General features: G+C 40.2%; 2 protein-coding genes across 2 annotated transcripts in view; both read left to right on the forward strand.

Moving 5' to 3' along the window:
• The window catches only part of LOC134501529 (protein piccolo-like), a 57,148-nt gene extending 35,068 nt beyond the window's left edge, over window positions 1–22,080 (forward strand). The window contains exon 2 of the mRNA XM_063309370.1: window positions 16,981–22,080. Coding sequence (XP_063165440.1) covers window positions 16,981–22,053 — 5,073 coding nt within the window. The 3' untranslated portion in view covers window positions 22,054–22,080. The remainder of the gene's footprint in view (window positions 1–16,980) is intronic.
• Window positions 22,081–22,392: 312 nt separating this feature from the next.
• The window catches only part of LOC134500826 (protein piccolo-like), a 135,797-nt gene continuing 131,608 nt past the window's right edge, over window positions 22,393–26,581 (forward strand). Inside the window, exon 1 of the mRNA XM_063308261.1 lies at window positions 22,393–24,366. Coding sequence (XP_063164331.1) covers window positions 22,393–24,366 — 1,974 coding nt within the window. The remainder of the gene's footprint in view (window positions 24,367–26,581) is intronic.

Here is a 26,581-nt window from a genome sequence, read left to right on the forward strand (position 1 = left end):
TGCCTTGCTCCTCACTGATTTACTCCGTACCAAGGGCTTGGGGGAGACACACAAAGTAAAACACCCTGGGGCCGTGCTGAATTGGACGCCTGAATGCCAGGCAGCTTTTGAAAAGTTGAAAACCCTTTTCACTGCTGAGCCTCTTCTACAGCACCCTGATCCTGAACGCCCCTTTGTGGTCCAAGTTGATGCTTCTGACTCCTCAGTTGGGCAATTTTGTTACAGAGGGATTCTGAAAATCACTTAAAACCCTGCGCTTATCTGTCCAGGAAATTTTCTGAGACCGAACGCCATTGGCATGTTTGGGAAAAGGAGGCGTTTGCTGTAAAAGCCGCTTTGGAAACCTGGGGTCACCTCCTTGAAAGCGCTAAATGCCCTTTCGAGGTTTGGACCAATCACAGGAATTTGGAAGCCCTCCGCACCCCTCGGCGTCTCAACCCTAAACAAATTCGCTGGGCTCAGTTTTTCAGTCGCTTTAATTTCCAGTTGAAATTTATTCCGGGAAAGAAAAACTTTCTGGCTGATGCTTTGTCAAGTTTACCTCAGGACCTTGACCAGGTGGCAGATGTGGTTGGGACTGTTCTCACTGAACCACAGCTGGGCTTGGTTGCTGTCACTTGGAGCCAGACCCATGCACAGGCAACTGCGCCCCCAGCACAGCCTGGGAAGTGGAAAGTGCAAGTTCCTTGTCAATTACAGGAGGACTTTCTCCAGGCACTGAAATCTGACACTTGGTTGCTGGCTAATAGAGACAATGTTTCTTTTGAAAACGGTCTGGCGTGGGTGGAACATCACCTTTATGTGCCTGAAACGTTGAGGGCTGCTGTTTTGCAGTGTTCCCATGATGATAAACTTGCTGGACACTTCGGTTTTGTCAAAACCTTGCATTTGGTTCGCCGCCAATTTTGGTGGCCAACCTTGAGATGTGACGTAAAAGACTATGTTGCTTCCTGTCCTGTTTGTACCATGTCAGAACGTAAAGGAGGGAAACCACAGGGGCTTTTACAGCCAGTGGCCAGTCCTACTCATTCCTGGGATGAGATTTCTATGGATTTTATTGTGGATCTTCCTCCCAGTCAAAAGAAAACTGTAATTTGGGTTGTTAAAGATTTTTTCTCCAAGCAAGTGCATTTCATTCCATGTGGATCCATCCCGTCAGCCCCACAATTTCTCCTGCATATCTACCGCCTCCACGGTAGCCCCTCCCGTTTGGTCTCTGACTATGGGACACAGTTTACTTCCCAGTTTTGGAAATCATTTTTAAAATTGATTGGCACCAAACAAGTACTATCCACATCGTCCCATCCTCAGACCGACGGTTCTACTGAGATTTTAAACTCCACTCTTGAACAGTTTCTAAGAGCATACATTAACTACCATCAGGACGATTGGGTGGACTTATTACCATTTGCTGAAGTTGCTTACAACAATGCTGTGCATCAAAGTACCGGACAAACCCCTTTTCACATAGTTTCTGGTCACAACTTTGTTCCCATCCCTGAATTGCCACAGCCCCCTTCCCAAACATGTTCTACATCTGACTGGGCTGTTAAACTGTCTGATTCCTGGCCAGTAATTCAACAAGCTTTGGCTGACACCCAGGCTGCTTACAAATCTCAAGCTGATAAGCATCGCTCTTTACAACACGACTACAAAGTTGGGGATCAGGTGTATCTATCTACTAAATTTATCAAATCACCTCAACCCTCTAAAAAACTTGCTCCCAAATTCATTGGTCCTTTCCCTATTGTTGGTCTTGTCAATCCGGTTACTGTTAAATTGGAACTGCCTCACAATTTGAAATGCTTGCACCCTGTTTTCCATTGCAGCTTGCGTAAGCCTGTGCACCACTCACCACGTTGGCACCCTCAACCTCCTCCTCCTGCTCCAATTATGATTGACGGCCAGCAACACTTTGAAGTCAAGGACATTGTTGATTCTCGCAAGCTTCGAGGCACCCTTCAGTTTCTGGTCCGATGGAAACACTTTCCTCATCCTGAATGGGTGTCTGCCCACCATGTTAACGCTCCTGATTTAGTTCACCATTTCCACCTTGCTTACCCTTTAAAGCCTGCTGTTTAATGTATTTTTTATTTGGGGGGGGGGGCAGTATGTCATGTTCACTGTTTCAATGTAGTTTATACATCGTAACGTTTCACATGCCATGGCGCTGACACGTGTTTCTGTTTGGGAGGGAGCTGCTGTGAAACCTTGTACCAAGCTCTGTATGTGAAATCAGTACAATGGAATGTGTTTGCGTTATATTATCTGTTCAAGGCCTTTTCCTGCAGACCATCAGAAACCGTTAGGAGCGCCTGGGATTGTGAACTTGAGAAGATTCTACGGGGGGAGGGATTTCATTTGCACCGAGGGTTTTTAGTTTGAATTTGGCGCGCTTTCATCATTCTCAGCTTTCTCTGTGATCCTGCATACTATTTTTTAATAAATCAGATATCTTTGAATTCCTGCTCATGAGTCTGATAGTGTTTTAGAATAGGCAACCATTACAGGTGGGCAGAAATTGACTAGTAGAAATGCAATTTATTAAAGTTTAATTAATTAATTAATTAATTTTGTCCCTTTGAGTCAGCTTTGACCCCTGGTGAGTGCCTGAACTAGTCCTTGAAGTTTTCTTGGCAAGATTTTGGAAGTGGTTTGCCCTTGCTTGCTTCCTAGGGCTGAGAGAAAATGACTGGCCCAAGGTCACCCAGCTGGCTTAGTGCCTAAGGCGTAACTAGCACTCAGAGTCTCCCAATTTCTAGCCTTGCAGGAGTCCCAGGCAATGAGCGCGGGTGGGCTGATGAAGGCCACATGGGGGAGGCCTGGCTCTCCTGAGTAATACTAAAGAACAGGAACTTAAGGCAAAGTCTTGAATCAGAGATATTATTCATGACAGGAGAATGTGGAACACACTAGAGCAATATGAGCATTCCTGAGGGAATGATAACAGGGCTAGGTGACTTTCCATGGTTGGTTTTTTTTGGGGGGGGTAGGAGAAGAGAGCACTGTCATTATCCTGGCAAGCTTCTGCATATGAAAGTAGGTCTTAACTGTGGTTCACTGTTAAACGCAAGAGCTTTTTCGCACCTCATTGTACCCTGTGAATTTTTGTCCTAAATTCTATACTGTGTTCAAATCTAATTGTAGGATATGACAATATGCAAGGAGAACCACTGAATAAACAATGGTATCACTTTAACAGCTAAGATGAAGAACACAATATTCCATCTCACTAATGACAGGCCTAAAGCAGTCAGTATTGAGGTACTAAAGGAGTATTGTTTCATATACAATTTGCCTGAAAGATGGGTAAGCTCCAACTTAGCACTTGGCGATATTCTTGCAATATAATTGTGTTCACAATAGCTGAAGATAAAAGTCAACTTTTGTTTAAATATAATGCTAAATTATGAGTAAGGAAATAGTAGCTTCCCATTTCCTTGGAGTTGTACTAGAAGGAAAAGGGGAAGAACATCATGTGAACCAGTTTCCTGCACAAGCTTTTTATCATACCAGTTATCATTTTTTAATATTATGTGAATAATGTCAATAGTCCAACTCACACCTCACACTAGCCTTTTCCAACCTGGTACCTTCTAAATATGTCTGAGTTCAGTTTGCATGACTCTCAAAACATCTGTTAGAGACCAGATTGGGAAAATGTGTTGTGAGCTTCAGGATCAACATGTGCTCTCAGAGTTTGGGAAAGAAGATGGTGGTTTGCAAAATATATCAGGACAGAACATCTGCAAATGGAAAGCTGGTAGTCACTCCCTGGTATATCAGTGGGTGGTTAGCAAGAAATTTAAGAAATCTCTGCACTAACAAACTTAGATAAAAATTGGGTACTAAAGTAAATGTATTCCAAATGCCAAGATACTGTATCTGTAACCTGTAACCTAATTACTTTCCCCTTTCAGTCAATTTAGAAAAGAGTTGAGTTGTGAGAATGGTGGGGAGGGGAGGCAGTTCCTAAGTGGTTGCTGAGGGTTTGACCCCTCCTTTACCATGAAGCTGGGCAAAGGAATTCAACAGATTTGCTTTTTGCCTTCAGTAGGTGATATACCTAGCCATTGGTTGGCTGATTTTGAACAAGTTAAACAGGGTTGCCCTTGGTTAATACTTCCTGAGAGACCACCTGAGAATTCCAGAGTTGTAGGCTAGACTGGAAAGTTAAAAACAAAGACCAAACCCTGGCAGAAGCAATGGCAAAGCACTTCCAAGGAAATTACTTCAGTAGTCAAGCTGGACTTGAGGACATTTTTACTTTTACTTACCCTTAATATTAGCATAATGCACTAGTAAGACTAAAGAGTGTGGTTTTAAAAATATTTTGGTTAATTTAGCACCCATAATATGAAGCTGGCATGTTTTAAATTGTTCAGAATTTTTTGCACCTTAGACCTAGATGCAGATATGCTATGCAGTTAAAAGCAGCAGGAGAGGTAAAGGTATGGAAGTGAACAGAGAATGGGGGAGTCCAAAGCTAACCCACTCCTTTTACTCCTGCATAGCTAAAGAAAAAACACTACAGAGCATGGGTGGGCAACTTTGTTGGGATAGAGGACTGCTACATGTGGGTGGAAGATGGGGAAAGGGAATGGGGTCAAAGCAAAAAGTGGCACATGGAGACTTTTTCTAAGTCCACTATGTTTCCTAAATGGATTCACCCCAATTTGACTTCTCCCAATTTATTCAGTCTCAAAACCATGAAGCTTCATTTTAACTTGCTTACCAGCATCATTTGTTTATTGCAGTCATAAACCTACCTAAAACAATACACAGAAAATTACATATAGCAACATATGCAATGGAGAGATAAAGATATTAGTTAGAAAATATAATAAAACAAATACAACCAATAATGCAATAATTGCTGTAATAATTTTCATCCTAATTTTAAAAGGATTTGTTCATGTTTATATGCTTCTGCTACAATGTTATTAAAGTTAGGATGCTCCTAATGTATTAATCCCATGCAATAATCCTGCCATCCCATCCCATTAGCAATTACTGTGATTTGTCTTCAAAGCTACTGCCAAAAAGTTGTAATAGATTCAACCACAGCTTTGCCATTACTATCAAGTAAAAGCATTATATATCACTGATTTGCTGGTCTAGGATGGGAACTGAAAAGGACTAAAAAAAAAAATCTAGATCTCACATCCCTTTAAAAATAACCAAAAAAGAGCATTTGAATATACAACCTTTTTGCAAGAGCAAAGAAAACGTTTACCTCTATAATAAATAGCAGCCAGCTTAGGTGGCAGGACCTACCTCACCTTTGCTGATCTCAGGAAAGCAACTGGTTAGTTCTTGGATGGGAAATTATCAGATCCCAGGACTGTTGGCTGGAATGGGGGGCTGAAAAATATTAATTTGAAGGAGATGTTACATAGCATAAAATACCAATTTAGTCATAACCCATTTACCACTGATTGACTTTCCATGAGTCCACATCCTTATACAGTGCCAAAAAATATAGGGCCCTTTGTTCTGTGCCAGGTGGCGCAAAACAGAAAGCTAGGCAATTACAAGTTTGGAAGCTTATTGCCATGTTATAAGCTTTTTGATTACAACCAGGAATTAGGTAAACAATTAGCCAGAAAACACTTAAGACTTGGAAAGTTCATAAAGTCCCTAACTTGCCTTGTAACTTGATCTGCAAGCAAGAGGGAGGCAGATTACTTCAAGAGTTGTCTAGTTCCAGGGAATTCTACAAGCTGGTATAAATGTCAAGCTAAGGAGCAAAAGCAACAGGAATATAAGCCTGGAGTTGGCGAGTTGCTTCCAAAAGAGTTTTAACGGTATAACAGCTGTTCTTATAAAGCCCCAGCTGCTGTCATAACTTGATTGGAGGCATTGCTAACCTTTCCTCTCAAGGAGACATGCTGATTCCCTTTGCTCTGCCCTTGGTAGCTGCCAGCAAGTTCTTAGGCTAGGTGCCCTGCCAGAATCTGGACCTTCATTTCCTGAATTGGGTCCCACCTGCTCAGGCTCATTCTCTTCTGGAGCAGCCATAGGTGTCTGATTGCTTGCTGGCTCTTCAGGCTGCTGTCAGGTCTGCCTCTTAGTCTCTGACTCCAAGGATTCAAATGAGTCTGTCACACACTTCTGCAATTTGCATTTCTGGCTGATACCCCAAGATAGTTGGTGCCTTAAACCCAAAAAATCAAGGTAAGGCACGACACAGCTGAATCCAATGTCTCTAGTGCTAACCTGCAATATTGTCACCAGTATTGCTCGAAATCTGTCTCCAGCTGTTAGGAGCATCATCACTGGAACAGAGGAAATGAGGTGCCCTGTATTAAGGATGTACAAACTACGGTATGGAATATTCTTTCTTACAAAGGTTTTGAAATGGGTCAAAAGTACTCTTTTGTTTGTTGGCCTTCAGAGGTAACATGCATTTGTCCACATTGGAATACCACCCAAAAACTAGTTGGTACAAAATTCTGATTACTGGCAGATAGTACCCACCAAGAGTATATTACACCTGTACTTCAGACCCTACATTGGTTGCCAGTAGATTTCCAGGTGCAATTAAGTTTAAATAAATGAATTGATGCTATCAAGGTATTCTCCCAGTGCCTGGAGGCTGTTGGGGTTTGGATGGGGAGCCCAGAGTCAATAAATTTAAATAAACAAATAAATGATTAAATTCTGCCCTAGCAAGACCAAGTGGCTCTGGGTTTATGGACTATCCAGCTCTGGGGTTTTTCCATCTTTAGTTTTGCATGGTGTGCAATTTGGGGATCTTTCTGGACTTCCAGGTCTTGCTTCAAGAGCACGTAGCAGCTGTGGCCAATTGCACCCCACCCACCCTCTTTCTCACTGGTGTACAGTCTCTGGGTGTTGGACTTGGGATGGAAACCTCCATACATTATGAGGAGCTTCTGGATCTTCACATCGGGCAGCCTCCATGTCCGCCTTTGGCCAGCTCACTATACCAACAGGGTATCTGATGACTGGCAGGGCATACATGTTAATGGCATGGATCTTGTTCTTCCCATTGAGCTGGTTCTTCAGGACCTGTCCTATCCTTTTGTGGTTCTATGATGCCTGAAAGGACTTTCCATGTTGTGAGGAGGCAGGTTATTGGCCAGTATTTGGATGGTGCTATTGCCTTGTGGGGGTCTTTCATGAATCGCATTATCCTTCCTTGTGTTAGCCAGTCTGGGTGGGAGCCTGCTGCTAGCAGCTGGCCCATCTGTGCTGCTCGGTGTTCATGCACTGCTGTTAGTTGCTTTAGCCAGTAGGTGTGGATCATGTCTGGGCCAGGTGCTGTCCAACTCTTCCTGTTCTTGACTTGCTGTTGGATGTCTGCTACTGTGATGGTGACTGGTTCCTGTTTCGGGAGATTGTTGTGGTCTGTTCTCAGGTCCTACAGCCACTTTGCACTGGTGTTATGTGTCTTCTCTTTCTCCCATATGTTCTTCCAGTACTGTTCAGTTTCTGCTGTTGGTGGCTCTGCTGTTACTGTGTTGTTGCACTGCAGTTGGGAGTACACCTTGGATGGTTCTTTGGTGAACAGGGCATTTATCTTCTTGGCCTCTGCTTCTCTCATGTATCTCCTTAGCCTGGTAGCCAGTGCTGCAAGCCTCTATTTAGCAGTCTCTAGGGCTTCAGATGGGGTCAGGCCCTTGTATTTGTTCAGTAGCTGAGTCTTATCCTTAATCTCTACACCCTTCTGTAGTTCCACCAGCTGACTAACTTCTCTCCAAGTTGCCTTGCTCTTAGCCTCCAAACGCATTTTCAGGGAGGGGGGTATGTACTGCTGCTCTTCTTGATCATGTAGCCAAGGATCTCCAGGATTACAGAGGCTGTAGTGTGTTCATTGGTTTGAGTATGGTGGTAGTAGGGATTGTTGTGAGGGCTCTATTGGCATCTTCTAGCATACTATCTGATGGTACTTCTCCACTGAGCCTTGTAATCCATCTTGAGGGTTGACTGTAGCTAGTTTATCCATGATCTTATGCCTCATATCAGCTGCTGTGCTCTATAATGGAGGGGGTGGCAATGAAGTTCCAGGTTCAGGTGTTGGCTGCACCTCCAGGTGTTCATCCAAATCTTCTTGAGTCTGGGATGTAATGTGTAGTTGGTCTATCTCAAGTTGTGAGAACAGCTTCCTCTTCACTATGTTGGAGCATTACCTGTTTCTCAGTTAGTGTGGATATAGGTCTTCTGTCCTTCCATTGTTGCCTCATATGTTTCATATATCCCCTCTCATTAGGTCTACTGCTGTAGTAGCATTCCATCAATCCCACGTTCTCTTGTCTTGTCCATGTATGGTTTGTTCTAGTAGCCCACTTATCGTCAGATTGTCCTGGTTCCCCAACATCTGGCACGGACTTTTTAATCCAGGCAACTTCTGAGCCAGCATGACTGTCTTAGTTTGTGTCACTCTGATATCCAAGGTAGGCAGGTGAAGCATTAGGGGGTCTTTGCCCAAGGACCCCTACTAGTAAGGTAAGTACCAGCCAGGATTCAAACCTTGGTCTCCCGTGTCAAAGGGCAGCACTCTAACCAATATGCTATTCAGCTGCTATGCATATGTGTGTGTACACACACACACACACACACATCTTTTCAAACATATACATTGCATCTTCAATATTGGAAGGACAATAACCACCATTTTTTAACATTTGTTGGGAGATCCAGTAAACTCAGAACATAATTTGTTGAATTAGCCTATTTTTTCAATGATAAAAAACTTACTTATGCTTGAGATATTGTCTCCAAGTAAGTTATTTTCCTAGGAAAAATCTCCAGGTATTTAACAGTCTGAATAAAAAACAAAAGCCAAAATGTTATATACTTCTAATAGATATGGTATTACCAATTGGCAAAATAGTAGATTTGTTCCAGTTTATTGTTTGCCTAGCAATGGCACATTGAAATATTTGTCTCCCTCTAACTTGGATGTATCTATTGATTTATTTGCCAAAAAAACCAAAGGCATTATTAGTAGGTTGTGATTAGAAATTATAACTGGACTATGTATTAAGCCAGGAAAAGGAAGCCCTCTGGACAGCATAGCACTCAATGGGCAAAAGGAGTTAGTTGCACAGAATGTGCCCTTATTGGCACTTTCTGCTCACTTAACAAACAGGAGTTTAGAATGTGTTGTGCTTCATAAGAAGACTTCATCCTATTTGAGAGTTTGCAAGATTACAGTCACACTTAAATGTGTGTGCAAAGTAGTTTTTATTGATGATATCTTACCCACTGATCTGCAAGGGAAGACCTGATACCTTGCAGAGGGGACCGCTCAGGCCAGGAGCATCCACTATGGAGCCCTTCAATGAGTCCCAGTGTTCCATACACTGGAGCAGAAATGTACGGGTTAATCAAACTAAAAGATGATACGTGATCTCGAAAGTGCTACCCATGGAAACTAGTAGCAGCTTTATATGGATGAAATGATATGGCTGATCTTTTAAGAGGAAGTTACTCCAAAATTCCTCTTAAAAGATCTTATTTTGAAGAGGAAACACTCTCTCAACTGTCCCATATTTGTACTGGGGGTTTTTAAATTAGAAATCAAGCTCCACTCCTTCCTACATCATATGGTATTCTGCCACAAGGCTTATTTTACATGGAACTAACAGGCCCATGAAATCAAAAGGCAGAATCTTCCTCAAGATGAGCTCAACTCTTGGGGAGACTATATAGATAAGACCATGCAGTTTTCTTGCCACGGTATGGAAGTGGTTTACCATTGTCATCTTCTGGGATTTTTTTTTACTTTCTACCCCTGGGATTTCCAGGGATGAAGGAGAAATACAAACATTTTAAATATTCATATTCAGTATTTCTATCTGAAACTTTATTAGTATAGCTGAATTATTTATGAATTCTTAATAATAGTAATAATAAGGCAGAAGAGAAAAGAAAACAAGATAAAACAATTTAGAAAAAGCCAGGAAATATTAATTTCTGTTTGTCTTCTATCTGTCTACTGTATGAACACAGCTTAAATTCAAACATATTTAACATTTGTGTTTGCTTGTTTATTGTTTGCTTATTGTATACCTGTACCACCAAATGAGACAAATCCTTTTGCTTACAGTGGTTTACATCAGAAAAACACAAAAATCACTGTGCAATTAAAACTTAAAATTTCTCCAGCACACTTTCCATCTTTATCTATTTTAAGCCAAAGAAAGCATTTGATCCAGTAGATCCTGAGGAAGTGGACAAGTTCCTAATTGCCTCCTGGCTGGTCAAGGCCTCTCCATAGGTGGTGTGTGGTTGGGTCCAAGCAGTGGTTAAAGCTTCATTGTTGGAGTGGGTGGTTCCACCAACCTTAAAGGAAGCAGTGGTGCTCCCCCTTTTCAAGAGGCCATCCTTGGACCTGACCTGGTGTGACCCCCACTATATATTTAAATGTACATGTAAAAAGCAAATTATTACATCTTCTATTGATGTGTGATAAATATAAACCCTGAAATAGTATAATCCATTATGAATGTGAAACTATCATTTTCATGTTGCTCTGGCCAAGAGAAATGATAGCATCTGGCATTAACTTAACATTCTGTACTAGACAAAGGCTTTCTCTTAGATAAAGAAGAAAAAATGCATTATATAATTCTCTAAAATATAAGCATTTCAAAATGGTTTTTCAGGTATCTATGTATATATATGTAAATATGTAATGCAGCTTCGATCAGCTGACTTTTCATGTTTGATTATTGCCCTGGATGTTTTTATCCTGTCTTTCTGATTGAGCAAACAGGAGCATTTTGTGTGGGAATTCAGTTGAAGAAAAAGGAGAAAGAGGTGCATGGAGGAGCCAAGAAGGCAGGGAGACTGTTAACTGAGTGCTGATGGCTGTTTCTGTGCCTGTTGTGTTTGATTGGAGTACTGCATGTTGCTGACCTAGTTGAGGCCATTTCAGAAGACATACAAGGAAATTCCCAGACAGTGTGCTCGTTGTTCAAGCAAGCAGGGAGAATGCAGGGGAATTTTGTATAGGAGTTTCACTGGGTGAGTATGCAGGGAAGACTCCAATCAACTCCAAACTGCATAAAGATTGAAGGAAGCTTTGTTCTGATCTCCAGAGTATATGCAATGTTTAGCCTCCTGCCTGAAGGCAATCCAAACTACATCTACTGGAAATGCAAGTTTATATCCTTATTGGAGAAAGTGAAAAGGTTTGAAGAAACAGTTTGTACACTGGAACACAGCAGGAATGAAAGAAGTTTGTAGACAGGACAAGGGGAGAGAAAGGAAGTAAATGCTAGAGAATATGAAGAGAAAGACAAGTGGACTGAAAAAGGCAAGAGGATTAGGAGGAACTCCACAGGCAACTGAGCAAGCCCCACAAACCTTCACAGAACAGAGTGGAACACACTTGGGACTCATGGGTTAATGGAACCTAAGAACCACTTGGAGGAAGAAGTGGTACATTAAGGTGTCAGTGATTTCCTGCTGAAATGGCCCAAGTTTTCAGTGTACAGACCTGATATGATATTGTGGGAGATGTGTGTGTTGTCTTCCAACTGCCCATATTCACAGTGTTACAAATAGGTTGCCAAAATTCTTCAAACCCACCAATAACTGTTCCTCCCTAATAATGCATGTGGTTTGAACAACATTGCTACAAGAGACCTTGAAAGAATTTCCAGAGACTGTGAGGCTCTGGGCAGAAAGGTGAAAAAACTGGAAGTGTAAATAGTGTTTTCTTCATTCCTTCCAGTTGAGGAACATGGCATAAGAAGAGAGAAGAGGTTTGAAACTGTCTTTGTAGATGATGCTACCAAGAAGGATTAGGATTCCTCAACCAAAAGACTAAAGCATTGAATGAGGTGACTCTTGCTCATTCTTGTGACAAATGCCCCAAATAACAAAAATGGCATGTCAGAAAGAAGAAGAAAGGCAAAGGACCTGTAGGTCTGTTGCAGGAGAAAAGTATGGATTGGTAAATAGAAGATAAGGAGAAAGGAAAATCAATCAATCAATATTTTATTACAGTCATAGACCAGAATTATAAATAAAATACAAATTTGTACAAATACAAATAAAAATGCATTAAAATGAAATAAAAATGGAGAGGGAAGGGGGATAGTCAATCATGGGGATGGTTGGCACCTTGATGAGGCCCTGAGGAATTTTACTGAGACTGTTGTTTCTCCATCTTGGATTTTATATTTTATATTATGTTTTTAGGGTGAATCTGTTTTTATGGTATTTTAATCTTTTATTATTTTAATCTGATTGTAAACCGCCCAGAGTTGCGCTGGCAAGATGGGTGGTGAAGAAATGTGAGGCATGAGTTAATGAATGAATGAATGAATAAATAAATAAATAAATAAAACAGAACATTAATGGTGGGATCATCAGTGGGCAATCAAAATCTGCCTAATGTTACAAACAGTATAACAAAATTTTGCTACATTCAAAGAAACTGAAACATACTGGTCAAAGGAAAATATCTTGATTTGTTTTTTACATCTATACGAGTGGCCATCGTTGGCCACTAGTGGAAAGAGATGCGGTTACTGACCAAAAGCTGCACCTGGTAGTTCAACCAAGCGCTAAGAAACTACATATGGATCAATACAGTCAACCTCAGAAAATTTAAGGTTTCTTTTTTCTTTGCCCACAATATATCTTGAGCCATCATAGCTTTTACTCCAGTTTTTTTTGTCCCGTGCAGATATAAAAGTTGATTATATGTTGTGGTTGATCTACTTTCAGCAGAAGGCAATGCATACAACTGGAGAGGGCAGGTTTCCTCATCCAGATGCAAAAGTCTAACTCCTGCCTTCTAGCCTGAAGATTAACCATTTTGTTGACTATAACGGTAGCTCATGTAAGGCCAAATGGACTTAACTTAACGTAACAGGCACTCTACAGTCACTATGAAAAGACTGATGAATATTATTTAATGTGATCACGATTAAAAAATATGACTGGATATTTCTTATATAATAGTAAAAAATTATACCTTTCAGGCTACATGTATAGTACAGTATTACTTTATAAATGTACTTTATTTGGGGGGAGGGGTTGTAATAATATTTGAAAAAAGAAAAAAAATGGAGAAATAAAAGGGTTATTGTTGGACATACCAAACAGCTGCAGCAGAAGTCCAATCCCATTCTCATTTCCCCAGCAATACAATTTCTGTAAAGGATTTTGGGCTTGTTTGATAAGCAAAGTTGGCCCAGTGGTTAAGGTTCTGGTTTAGAAAACAGGAGACTGTGAGGTCTAGTCCCTCCTTGGGCATGAAAGCCGGTTGGGCTCTCTCAGCCCATCTCACCTCACAGGGTTGTTGTTGTGGGGAAAAGAGGAGGAGGAAGGAGAGTTAGGTATGTTTGCCGCCTTGAGTTATTTATAAAAATAATAATAAAGACAGAATAAAAATAAAATAAAATAAAATAAAAAAGAGCGAGAACCCCTGAAATCTGGCAAAGCATGACTTCTGGATTATATCTCCTTCATATAATAAGCAGCAGTGTTTGACTGACCTTCACTAATCTTGGGAACTAAAAGGATCACACCCAATGAGTGCTTGGAGGGGTATCACCTGAAAATTCCAGGAGTATAGGCCAAAATGGGAAAACATCCCAGAAGAAGGCAATGGCAATCCCCTATGCCATAAAAACTGTACGGATGCAGTAACCAGGTGTTGATGATGACTTGAGGATGCCTTACCTCAAATTACCATTTGTTATGTTAAAGAAAAAACAGATTTAAATCTATAACAGGACACTTATGATGGATCAATCCATAGATATTCAATAAACTTATCTATTAATGTAAACAATACTCACATGAAATACAATTAAATGTTACTGAGTAGCTGCCATATGAAATTATGGCAACTCTTCCAGTGTTCTGTGTTATTTTCTGTGCAAACTCAGCCAATATCTTGCCTTGCACAGAACTGGTATTTCATAAGGAAATCAGCACTGAAGGAGTCCCTGTTGTTTTAACATTGTATTATCCTCCATCACCATCATCATCATCATCCCTGCCTTTTTTATATATAATTCAAGGCAGTGAATATACCTAATACTCCTGCCTATTTTCCCCACAGCAACAACCCTCTGAGGTGGGTTGGGCTGAGAGAGAGGGACTGGCCCAAAGTCACCCAGTTGGCTTTCATGCCGAAGGGAGGCCTAGAACTCACTATCTCCTGGTTTATAGAACAGCAGATTCACCACTACACCAAACTGGCTCTCATGTCACCATACTATATTTGTGATAATATTTTTTCCAACATCCATCAGCAGAAAAACCAGAACTTTTTAACCTTTTGTTTCCTATTTCTGCAAAGAAATATGCTTCTTGCATTAATGTTTTACAACTCAGTCTTCCATGATTTTCATATTATGACTCTCACATCTATGAAGGAGATCTTACAGTAAGTTAAAAGGATGCATGGTAAATTTAATATTTTAATAGACTGTTGGGTCTAATAGAACTAATTAGTACATCAATCTAATACTGCATCCATCTATCAAAATTTTGATTAATCTCAGATTTGAATCTAGAGGGCTGAGATTTAATGATAAATTTTAGAGCTATTTTTACTTATGTATATTACTGTATTTGTATTTTGTATTTAGCAATACAAAAGAAAAAGGAAGGTCTCTGATTTGAAATTTAGCAAATATATGCAATAATATTTACAATTGCTCAAATGATTTCAATCCAGATAATAAATCATGTGCTATTTACCTTAATAAAAATTATTGCTCTGATACAGTGAATTTTTCTTTCAATTTGCACAATACATTAATATCTAGGGTCAAGTAAATTACCTTGTTTTTAAAATCAAGATGCCTTTTATAGTTACAAGTATCAATGTTACTATTTTAATATGATATATGTATTTTATTAATGTAATGCTATTCATTATGTTCCAGGTACAAGAATGGTTATGCTTAAATTGCCAGACTCAAAGAGCACTATCAGGACAACTTGGGGATACAGAAATAATTACACCTTCTGTACTTCCGAAATCATTGGTCAAGCCATCAAATGTTCTTCAAAGTCATTCTAAACCTACTGAGTCACACCACCAACAAAAGACTTCAGCAAAACTTGCCCTGGTGCCTGAAAAACCAAAAATTGGTTCAGAAATTCAGAAAGAAGATCCAAAGCTTAAGAAGGACCCACTTTTAGCAAAGACATTTACTGGTAGAATCCAGGAAGAAATTATTCTAACTGATGTTTCAAAGCTTTCACAAGAAAAATTGGAAAAAACACCACCTATTGATAAAATCATTCAGGGAATTTCAAGGGAAGATTCAAAAATTGAAAAGAAAAAATTGGGAAAGTCATCATCTGCTGATCAAATTCTTGAAGAAGAGTCAAAACTAACCATGATTGATAAGATTTCAAGAGATATACACGTGGAACAGGCAAAAATATCTTGTCACGTACATGAAGACCCAAAACTTCAACAGGTAAAATTGATCAAAGGTGAGCAAACTCAGAAGGAGGACCCAAAGATTCAAGTCAAATTATTACCTGCTGATCAGAATCAGAAGGATCAGGTGAATTTGGAAAAAATACCACCAGCTGATAAAATACTACAAGAAGTTCAAAAGCAAGATCCAAAGCTTTATCAAGAAAAAATGACAAAAATAGCCTCAGATGGTGAAATTATAAAAGTTGAACCAAAAGTTCAGCAGGCAAAATTAGCCAAAATACTATCCTCTGATCAAATTCAGAAAGAAGGTTCAAAACGAATTCCAGCAAAACTGGTGAAAACAACCTCTGTTGATCAGCTGTCAAAAGATTCTGTGAAATTTAAGGAACCAAAACAAGTAAAATTGCCTATGATGGAACCAGTTCCTTCCAAGACAAGTAGCATCCAGACACACCTGTCACAAGACTCAGCCCATCTCTCTGAAATCAAACAGAAACAAAACCAAAAACAATTATTTGAAGAAAAGCCAGAAGCTGAAATGCTTCTAGAAAAAAAGCAACAGGAGGATTCCTTGATATGTATGTCAGAAACCAGCTCAAAAGCTCATAAATTACCCAAGGAAAATCTTTCAGCTCTACCAGTATCATTACCAAAATCTTATCCTGTGGAGTCGCTGACAGAAAAAACAGTAAGTACTTTACATTCCTCTCTTGCTAGAAAATGGCAAAACCTATTTCCATATCATGCCAGAAAAACTACTTGGACATATTCATGGGAGCTAACACAGCAGGTGGCAGCACTTATTGAACTTTGGGTAGTCTTGAAAAAAACTAAGCAGAGTTATATATAGTTAGTTCATGAATGGGAAACCACCAAATTTGATAAGCATCTCTTCTATCCCCTCATCTAAGCCACTCATGAAAATGTCAAAGCACACTGGACAGAACCCATAGAACTACTAAGGACCATGTATTGGGTATGGTTGTTCAACCAGCTGCAACTCCATCCTGTGGTGGCAGTATCCATGCCACATTGCCCCATTTTATAAAGAAAGAGGCCATGGTCAACTGTATCAGACACCTTACTACGTATATTACAGCATTCCCTTGACCTACTAATATTGTCACTTCATCAGAAAAAGCAGTAAGATTTTTCTGGGACAACCTTTTTCTAACAAACCCATTCTGGTTTTGGGTTTATCTTCAATCTTATTAGAGATTTTTGTAATTTTATGCAACTTGAATTTTTCTATTAATTGTATTTGCATCAAAGTTCTCTTATATAATCCTGTTAAATCTAAATAAGGTGCTGGTCCCATTAAATATAGCACTGCACTTTAAAATGTTCCTGAATGATATTGAGAAAAAAATATTTTCTATTTAATTGGAAAAAATATAACTTAAGTGGTATTTTTATATTGCTTAAGTGCAAAATTAGAAGTTGTAGTTTAACCAAATTTCATTTGTTACTCACAGTGCTTTGTCATGGTTTTCACAATTTCAGTTATATTGGAGAGTGAATCTATTATTTCATTAACTTGAAAAGGTAAGTCTTAATATGTGTCTGTATGTTTGTATATGTTTTAGGAAAAAGAAGATGACAAGGCAGATATATCAGGTTCACAGCAGCAAAGAAGCCCTCAAGGTTTAAGCGATACAGGATATTCATCTGATGGAGTCTCAAGTTCACTTGGTGAAATTCCAAGTCTTATTCAGACTGACGAAAAGGATGTGCTGAAAGAGCCTTGTAAAAAAGAATTTCTTTCACAGGAGGGAAGCCCAACTAGCCCCTCTGATCTTGCTAAGCTAGAGAGCATGGTCTTGTCAATTCTGGAAGCTCAGGTAACAAGTCTTGTTGAAGAGAAGTCTGGAAGGACCAAAGACCTTTATACTGAACAGACAAAAGATTCTCATGAAACAGCACTCTTGCCTATCACCTCAGAATCATTCCATTCTGAGGAGGAAGATTTGACAAAACCAAATATTCAAGATGAAGGAGATCTTGAACAAGGCAGTAAACAAACTTTGCCATCTCAGAAAGGACCCAAGCAGACAACAGGAGGAACAGAAAATGTATCAACCAGAAGACAAAGATATGACTCTGTAGAAGACAGCAGTGAGAGTGAGAATTCACCTGTCCCACAAAGAAAAAGGCAGACTAGTATTGGTTCTTCAAGCAGTGATGAATATAAACCAGAAGATAGTCCAGGTTCAGGTGATGAAGAAGATTTCATTCGAAAACAGATCATGGAGATGAGTGCTGATGAAGATGCTTCAGGTTCTGAAGATGAAGAATTCATCAGAAAACAGTTAAAAGAAATTAGTACAAATGAAACTCAGAAGAAGGAAGAAGTTAAGATAAAAAAAGGAATAAGTGGAAAACATAAGAGGCTATCACGTAAAAGTAGCACAGGCTATGAAGAGGATTCTGGAAGGCGCCATTCCTGGCACGATGATGATGATGATGATGATGATGAGACTTTTGATGAAAGTCGAGAACCAAAATATAGAGAAACAAAAAGTCAAGAAAGTGAAGAACTTACTGCAAGTGGAGGAGGGGGTCTTCGTCGCTTCAAAACAATAGACCTTAACAGTACAATAACAAATAAATTTTCTGAGGAATCAGAAACACCAAAGAGAAATTTATACTTTGATGAAGAGCCAGAATTAGAAATGGAGAGTCTTACAGATTCACCAGAGGACAGATCACGGGGAGAAGGATCTTCTAGTTTGCATGCCTCCAGTTTCACGCCAGGTACATCTCCTACCTCTGTTTCATCCTTTGATGAAGATAGCGATAGCAGCCCCAGTCACAAAAAAATGGGGGGAGAAAATAAGCAGCAGCGTAAAGCCAGACATCGGACACATGGACCTCTTCTTCCAACGATTGAAGATTCTTCTGAGGAAGAGGAACTTAGGGAGGAGGAAGAGCTGCTGAAAGAGCAAGAGAAACAGCGTGAACTAGAACAGCAACAAAGAAAGAGCTCTAGCAAAAAATCTAAGAAAGATAAAGATGAGCTCAGAGCCCAGAGAAGAAGAGAACGGCCCAAAACACCACCAAGTAATCTTTCTCCTATTGAGGATGCATCTCCAACAGAAGAATTGCGTCAGGCGGCAGAAATGGAAGAACTACATCGATCTTCCTGTTCTGAATATTCACCAAGTATTGAGTCTGACCCTGAAGCTTTTGAAATCAGTCCAGAAAAAATAATAGAAGTGCAGAAGGTTTATAAATTACCAACAGCTGTCTCATTGTATTCTCCTACAGAAGAGCAACCCATGGGAATGATCAAACAAGGGAATAATCAAAAGATTTTAAAAAGTGCAGAAGAGGTATATGAAGAAATACTGCATGCATCCCAGAAGGCCAAACTACTTCCAGATGAAAATGAAAGAGAGGAAGTGTTTGAAAAAGAACCTTTATATGGTGGCATGCTAATAGAAGACTATATTTATGAATCTTTAGTAGAAGATGCATACAATGGCGCTATGGAGTCTAACCTCATAACAAAGCAAGATGAGTGTGATGAACTTAGCCAAGAGAAAGACAAAGAGAAAAAAACACCTCCAGAGCAAATGTATGAAGAACCTATGCAAAAACCTGCTGATCTGCAAAACACCTATTATAGGATAGAGCTTTTGCATTCAATTATGCCTCAAGAAGATATTGTCTCTAGCTCTTATATCATTCCAGAAAGTCATGAAATAATTGTACTGGACAGTGTGGCACCATCTTCAAGTGATGAAAAACAGCTGCTTGATGCTGATGCTGTTTATGAAGAACTTATGAAGCGGCATAGAATACAGTTGACCCCAGGCTCCAGTCCTACTCAGTCAACTCCTGAATTAGTTTCCATCTCAAAAAGAAGTATATCTGGAGAAGCAATAGATAGTAACTCACTAATTTCAAGCACTTCTTCAGCAATTTCAGATATAACTTCAGTGAGCTCTGTAATGCTTCCCATTCCAGATGTTAAAATTACCCAACACTTTACAGTTGAAGAAACAGAGGATAACTATTTTACTGATTATGCCCGTGAGGTGGAAGAAATTATTTCCCAAGAAACATCCATGTTGGCATACTCAGAGGCTTCAGGAAGTGCCACTCCTGTTTTGCCATCTGATACATGTTCTCTTACATCATCTACATCTTCTGTTTACACAACTGGCAGTACTTCACCAGTAGCTGGATCAGATGGCATAGCTCCTATTTATAAAGATTCAATAGATGCTCTTAGTGGGCTATCAGATTCAGAAAGGATCATTTCAATGACACAGGCTACTATAATTTCCCAAAGTGAGAACTATGAACCTCTTATGTTATCCCCCAAGAAGGGACTCATAGCCAAAGATCTAACTGATGCCAATCAGGTATTGGTTGCCCTTCCTGAAACTGGCTCCTTTGTATCAACTTCTGTAGAAACAAAGCCCAGAAATTTTGTCTCTGCCTCTTCTGTCTTGGCAGAAGATGGCAAAGCTGGAACAGACATAGCAAAGTTTAATAATCTGAAGGGATTTTATGAAGATGAATATTCAAGAGTTTCCATTAATATGACAGGAATAGATGCTGTATCTGACCAAGAATTTACCTCCATAGTTCCAGTCACTGCATTATGTTCTGTTTCTCCTATTATCCCTGTACTGCCATCTGAATCTTCTCCAGTTTCCACTGCTACATCCCAAATATTCTCATTTTTGGAAAGATCTCTTGTTCATCCCTCTCCATTGTATCCTCCTCCTCCTCCTCCTCCACCACCACCACTCCCTCCACCTCCACCACTTCCCCCACCCATTCTACCAAAGCCAGCTATTTATCCTAAAAAGAAGCCACTGGTTAAAACTGCAGTGACCACAGCTCCCACCATTATGTCATCCATTAGTACTGCCAAAACAGCAGAGACCTCTGCTATAAAAACTAGTGTGTCTCCTGTCACAAAATTGTACACATCAATACCACCTCCCATTCCACCTAAACCAGCTTTAATTCCAGCAGGACTTGCATTCGTACACAGACCTTCTGAAGTAATAAAGCCTCCTATTGCTCCTAAACCAGCCATTCCTCCATTACCGGTAGCTGTTCATAAACCAATAGAAACACAGTCAAAACCAGCAGGTTTGTCTTTTACCAGCTGTATGACTTTGAACTTGGTTTCCCCTGCTGAATACAAATTGACATCTCCCACATCCCCATCATCTCCACATTCTAATAAATCTTCCCCAAGATTGTCCAAACCCTCTCAGGAAACCTATGTTGTTATCACATTGCCATCTGAGCCCGGAACTCCAACAGAATCTATTACCAGTCAAGCAATTACTAGTTGGCCTTCAGGTTCATCCCTTATGGAACAAGCTCCAGAGTCTATACAAACATTCTTCATGCCATCTATAAGTTCATTGCAAATGAAAAGGATAACAGATGAAAGCAAGGATACACCAGATGTTTTGAATGCTATTTCTTCTATTCCTATCACTGCTTCTGCAGAGACAGTTTTTGGCATGGTACCTAATTCCACAACAGAACTAATAACAACAGAGATTGCAAGGACTACAGTGTCTTTGGTAAAAAATCTTGGGTTAGATAGTGTTTCCATAACTATACCCCCAGACCCAGCACATGTAGTAGAGCAAACCAAGTATAGAGAAAATGGAAGATCAAATGTCTTTGGTGATGTTATGGATCTCCGTACCTTGACTAAAACTGATATTGAGAGAAGAGATAGCTGTATGGACCTATCTGCTGCTCCCACAGATGTGAAAAGACAAACAATTGCAAGTGACACTACTGGGCTGTCAGTAAGCACAGTTCAACCAGGGATCATAAATCTTAGTACTGTGTCTATGGTCTCTTTAGCTCCAGTTGCTGATGCCATTTCAGTAGTGACCCATGCCTCTACTCTAAGTTATAGTACAAGTGTAGAAAGTCTAATAGACCTTGGACATGGAATGACAACTCCACTTCAATTAACAACATCAAAACATTTTGAACCTACACCTGGAATAATAGGAAGTCAGACCCCCTCTGCAGACAGAGAAGAAGCACCAATAAATCTCTCCCTTGGTTCTCCAGCATATGCATTCACATGGGCTACTACAAAGCCTGTTACTGTACCTCCAGTTGGGGTAACAAATGGTTGTATCAATGCTTCTGCTGCTCACAAAGCTATGGACAGTGGAGTAGTTGACCTGAGCACTACAAAATCGCACAGAACGATGGTGACAGTTGATGAAACAACTTCAGGATTTTTTACAACTGTAATAGACGATGATGAAAAACCTGTAGATTTGACTGCAGGGAGAAGGGCTGTTTGTTGTGATGTGATTTACAAATTACCATTTGGGAGGAGCTGCACCACTCAAGCACCAGCAACTACACTACCAGAAGATCGTTTTGGTTACAGGGATGATCATTATCAGTATGATCGTTCTGGGTCCTATGGTCACAGAGGAATTGGCACTATGAAACCTTCTATGTCAGACACCAATTTATCAGAAGCTGGACTTTTTCAGTATAAAAGCAAGAATAACTTTGAGTACCAAGTTGGGGCAGCTGATATAGCAGTAGACTTAACTTCTGGCAGAGTTACAACAGGTCAGTATGACAAGACATCAGACTTTTCTTGGAAATTTAGTAACAACATTGCTCATCTCATTTCAGGATGATTTTTCTTTTTTGCCTTTCCCCTTTTTGTTAAGCTTTATGTTCAACAGTGTGGCAAGTTATGTTGGGATTTACTCATGTATTTTTTGTTTCTTCAATTTTCATCAATTGTTTTATGCAAAGAGGTACTTGCATGTGCCTGCATGTTCAGAAAATGTTCTTTTTTCCTTACTCCCCCTGCCCAATAAAAGAGATTGTTGAAGATTTGCATGCAGTTCCTTCCTGCTTTGTCACTCATTTAATTCACCTTTATAAGCTGGCTTTCAGAATCCACACCAGAATTAAAGACTATGTTTTGGGGGACTGGACTATAATTTTCCCCTATAATTTCAGGTGAAATTATGGATTATTCAAGCAAGATTACTGATCCATATCCAGAGACCCGGCATGTGATTTCTGGCATTAGCGCACCTCAGTATTCCCAAGCAAGAATGGTATCATCCCTAGGATCCCCATATGGAAGTGTGTTGAGATCATCCAATGGGGTTGTTTATTCATCAGTTGCAGCCCCAGTCCCATCTACATTTGCTATTACCACACAGCCTGGTTCTATTTTCAGTACTTCAGTTCGAGACCTGTCTTCTCTTCATACCATTGATACAATGCCTTCGTTATCAAACTTGCAACAGAGCCAGGCACTCCCAAGATCATTACATTTTTTGACAACAATAGCCTCTGAAAAAGACAGTTCAGTTACTGGCATTGACCCTGGGATGCAACCTCTCCCTCTAGAAACTATTACTACTGAGTCAACACCGCCTGTCTTTAGTACGGCTTCTGAAGCTTTTATAGATGGAATTGAAGATGAAGGAAGAGTTCTCATTGGCCCTGAAGAAGACAAACAACAGCATCTTGACCTAGAACGTGAGCTTCTAGAGCTTGAAAAACTGAAGCAGCAGCGCTTTGCAGAAGAGCTAGAATGGGAACGTCAAGAAATACAAAGGTTTAGAGAACAAGAGCAGTTCATGGTTCAAAAGAAGCTTGAGGAATTACATTCAATGAAGCACCATCTTCTCTATCAGCAGGAAGAAGAGAGGCAAGCTCAATTCATGATGAGACAAGAAACACTGGCTCAGCAGCAGTTACATATTGAACAAATCCAACAACTTCAACAGCAGCTTCACCAGCACTTAGAAGAGCAAAAAATCCACCAGATCTATCAATATAATTTCGATCCTTCTGGAACTGTGTCCCCACAAACAACCACAGATCAAGTCCTTCTTGATGGCCAATATGCTGCAAACAACCAGTTCTGGCCTAGTGAGGAGGTGACAACAACTACATCTACTATCCTGGGGATTGAAATTCCAGAGAGCCAAGGCTGGTACACTGTTCAGTCAGATGGTATTACTCAGTACATTCCTAAGCCAGGGATGTTAAGTACTCTTTCTGAGATCTCTCTTAAAGACATGGATGTGAGAGAGGAAAAACAACTAAAAAAGAAGATTTCCACACCAAAGCTTCATGGCCTTTATGAGGAACATGACAAAGGCATTGAAGGTGAACCCAGGGGTCTTAAAAAGATAGTAGAGAGCGGTGTTCAAACTGATGATGAGGATAATGCAGACATAGGCTATGCAGACAGGAGACGTAGAACTAAAAAGAGCGTTGATACAAGTGTTCAGACGGATGATGAGGATCAAGATGAATGGGATCCTATCAACAGATCAAGAAGAAAGACTCGTGTAGGGAAATATGAGGGGACCACTGAAGTGGACAAGGCTAAACCATTTTCCAAAGTCTCCAGTATTGCAGTGCAGACTGTGGCAGAGATATCTGTACAAACTGAGCCTGTGGGGACAATAAGGACTCCATCAGTAAGGGCCCAGTTAGATGCAAAGATAGAAATAGTCAAACACATTTCAGCTCCAGAAAAGACATACAAAGGAGGAAGTTTGGGATGTCAGACAGAAGCAGATTCAGATACCCAGAGTCCCCAATATCATAAAGTCACTTCACCTCAGAAAGATAAAAAGCGCCCAATGCCATTAGAAATAGGATATTCATCCCATCTTCATCCAGAAACCACACTTCAGGTAGTTCCTTCAGCTCCTAAATCTCCCAAAGTCCTCTATTCTCCCATTTCACCTGTTTCTCCAGCTGCAGTCATGGAGTCAGCCTTTGTACCCTATGAGAAGTTGATTGCTGAAGATATTAGTCCTCAGAAAATTCTACATGCTGATGTCACCACAGTTCCTCAATTGAGCCCAAAGTCTGCCAAGGTGATCCAGTGCTCTTTGTCTGATCCTAAGCCTCTAAGCCCCACAGCTGAAGATCTTTCCAGAACTCATTTCCAGTACACAGATGGCTTTTTGGTAAGAACTCTTCCTTCAAATGTGACATTGAATTGTCATGCCATACATTATAATAATGAGTGTTGCTTTGTTAACTGCTTGAGTATATGAAGAATTTAGTGAGCAGTTTTGGAAATGAAGGTCTGTCATGTTAGAAACCAGGATAAAAAAAATTAGAATACTGCAAGAAATATACTGTTGCTGTTTCACTGGAGAAAGAGATATTTCAGTTAGCTCTTACTCAAGTCTATTATATTTAAAATTGAAAAAAGATACAGTAGTTTCTTTACATGATTAACTTATCAACATTTTTCTCTGTACAATTAGTCTCTTTTTAAAAGCTTGAAATGTATTCACATCACAAGGACATGTGAGTATTTACTAGACAACTGAATTATTCTTTCTAAGCTTTTTCTCCACTCTGTGTACAGTGAAGGGCCTGTAATTCAGCATAGTCTCTAAACATATGGAATATGTGGAACATGTCTAGCGTGTTTGCAGTAAAGATGAGTTGCCAATGATTTGCTCAATACCAGTGCTTATTTTTAAGCCTTTGTGACCCTTTACTTTTTGACTCACCGTATGTAGGTTTTTTGCATTCTACCTCTCCAAGAATGTTAAGTCAGGTCCAGCTGAGTTCATTCTGTGAGCTAAAAAACCACTGTGGTAAAATACAGAATATTTTGGGACCATTGTGAAGACTATCCATGCTATCTGGCAGGTAATGTCACTCAAATTTGCTCAATGGACGGGTCCAATGGAGGTGCCTGGGGCAGAGTCTTGTATGGATTTCTGGAGCAAGTTTGCAGCTGTGACTTCTGTGTAAGTGGACAGGGCCCTCCAGAGCATAAGCTCAGCCACCTATTTGTTAGATCCAGGTTGATCAAGGCCACCTGGGAGGTGACCTGTTGTTGGGTCCATGCAGTGATTTCTGCTTCTTTGAGGGAGGGTGTCAACCTTGAAAGAGTGCAGTATGCTGATGATAACCAATTATACATTTCAGTCCCAGGCCAGTTAGGTGTAGTGCTTAAGGCAACAGGCTAGAAACCAGGAGACTGAGAATTCTAGTCCCACCTTGGGCATGAAAGCCAGCTGGATGACCTTGGGCCAGTCACTCTCTCTCAGCCCAACTCACCTCACAGGGTTGTTGTTGTGGGGAAAAGAGGAGGAGGAAGGAATATTAGGTATGTTCGCTGCCTTGAGTTATTTATAAAAATAATAAAGGCGGGATAGAAAATAAATAAATAAATAAATAAAAAATCAAGTGATGCTGGAGAGATCCTGTCCCAGTGTCTGGAGGCTGTTCAGGAGAAGATAGAGAGGCTCAATCCTGACAACACTGAGTGGCTGTGAGTATTTGGGTCCCCTGGTTCTCGGGATCTTCCATCTTTGGTCTTGGGTGGGGTTGCACTTCCCCATTCAAGACTGGTGTGTAGTTTGTACACACAGCTCCTGCAAATAAGTTGGCAGTTGTGGCCAAGAGGGCCTTTGCACAGGTATATTGTGTGCCAGTTGCACCCCTTCCTGGACTGGGAATCCCTTCAGACAGGGCCTTAGTCACCTCCCAAATGTTTTACAGTAATGTATAGTCCATGGGGCTGCCCTCAAAGACCACTCAGAAGCTACACCTGGTCCATTCTGTGATGGGCATGCCTTGGTATGCCCATGTGACCCCATTGTTCCACATGCTGCACTAAGTTGGCACCTGGGTACAATTCAAGGTGCTGGTTATAAATCCCTTCATACGTCCTCTTTATCTGAAGGACCTTCTGTCTCCAGTTGTTTCTGCCTGTCCACTGAATTCAGGCAGAGTGGGTACACTTCAGATCCCATTGATCAAGACCCAGGAAGTGTGCCTTTTCTGTCCTAGCACCTGCACTCTGGAATGTCATCCCCCCAAAGATCTATATGGCTCTCACCTTGATGATGTTCAGGAAGCTAGTAAAGGCCCAGGCTTTGGGTTAGAGAGAAGTTTGAGCCCCTGCTAGATGGGGGTTTCTTTGGTAATATGTTGTGTTTGGGCCACTCATGATTTCTTTTCTGAATTTGTATTTTTTTTATTTTAATTGTGAGCTTCATTGGGAGTCAGGTGGCCTATAAATTGTATAAATAAATAAATCATGCAAAATTATACTATAATTACATAAAAAGAGTTTTAAGCTTACTTCTAAAGTGTTACATAAAATCAGGTTTCAATAAAAACATCATTATTACGCTGAGATCCAACATTATGGTT

Source organism: Candoia aspera, chromosome 7 (genome assembly GCF_035149785.1).
Source record: "Candoia aspera isolate rCanAsp1 chromosome 7, rCanAsp1.hap2, whole genome shotgun sequence".
NCBI lineage: Eukaryota > Metazoa > Chordata > Lepidosauria > Squamata > Boidae > Candoia > Candoia aspera.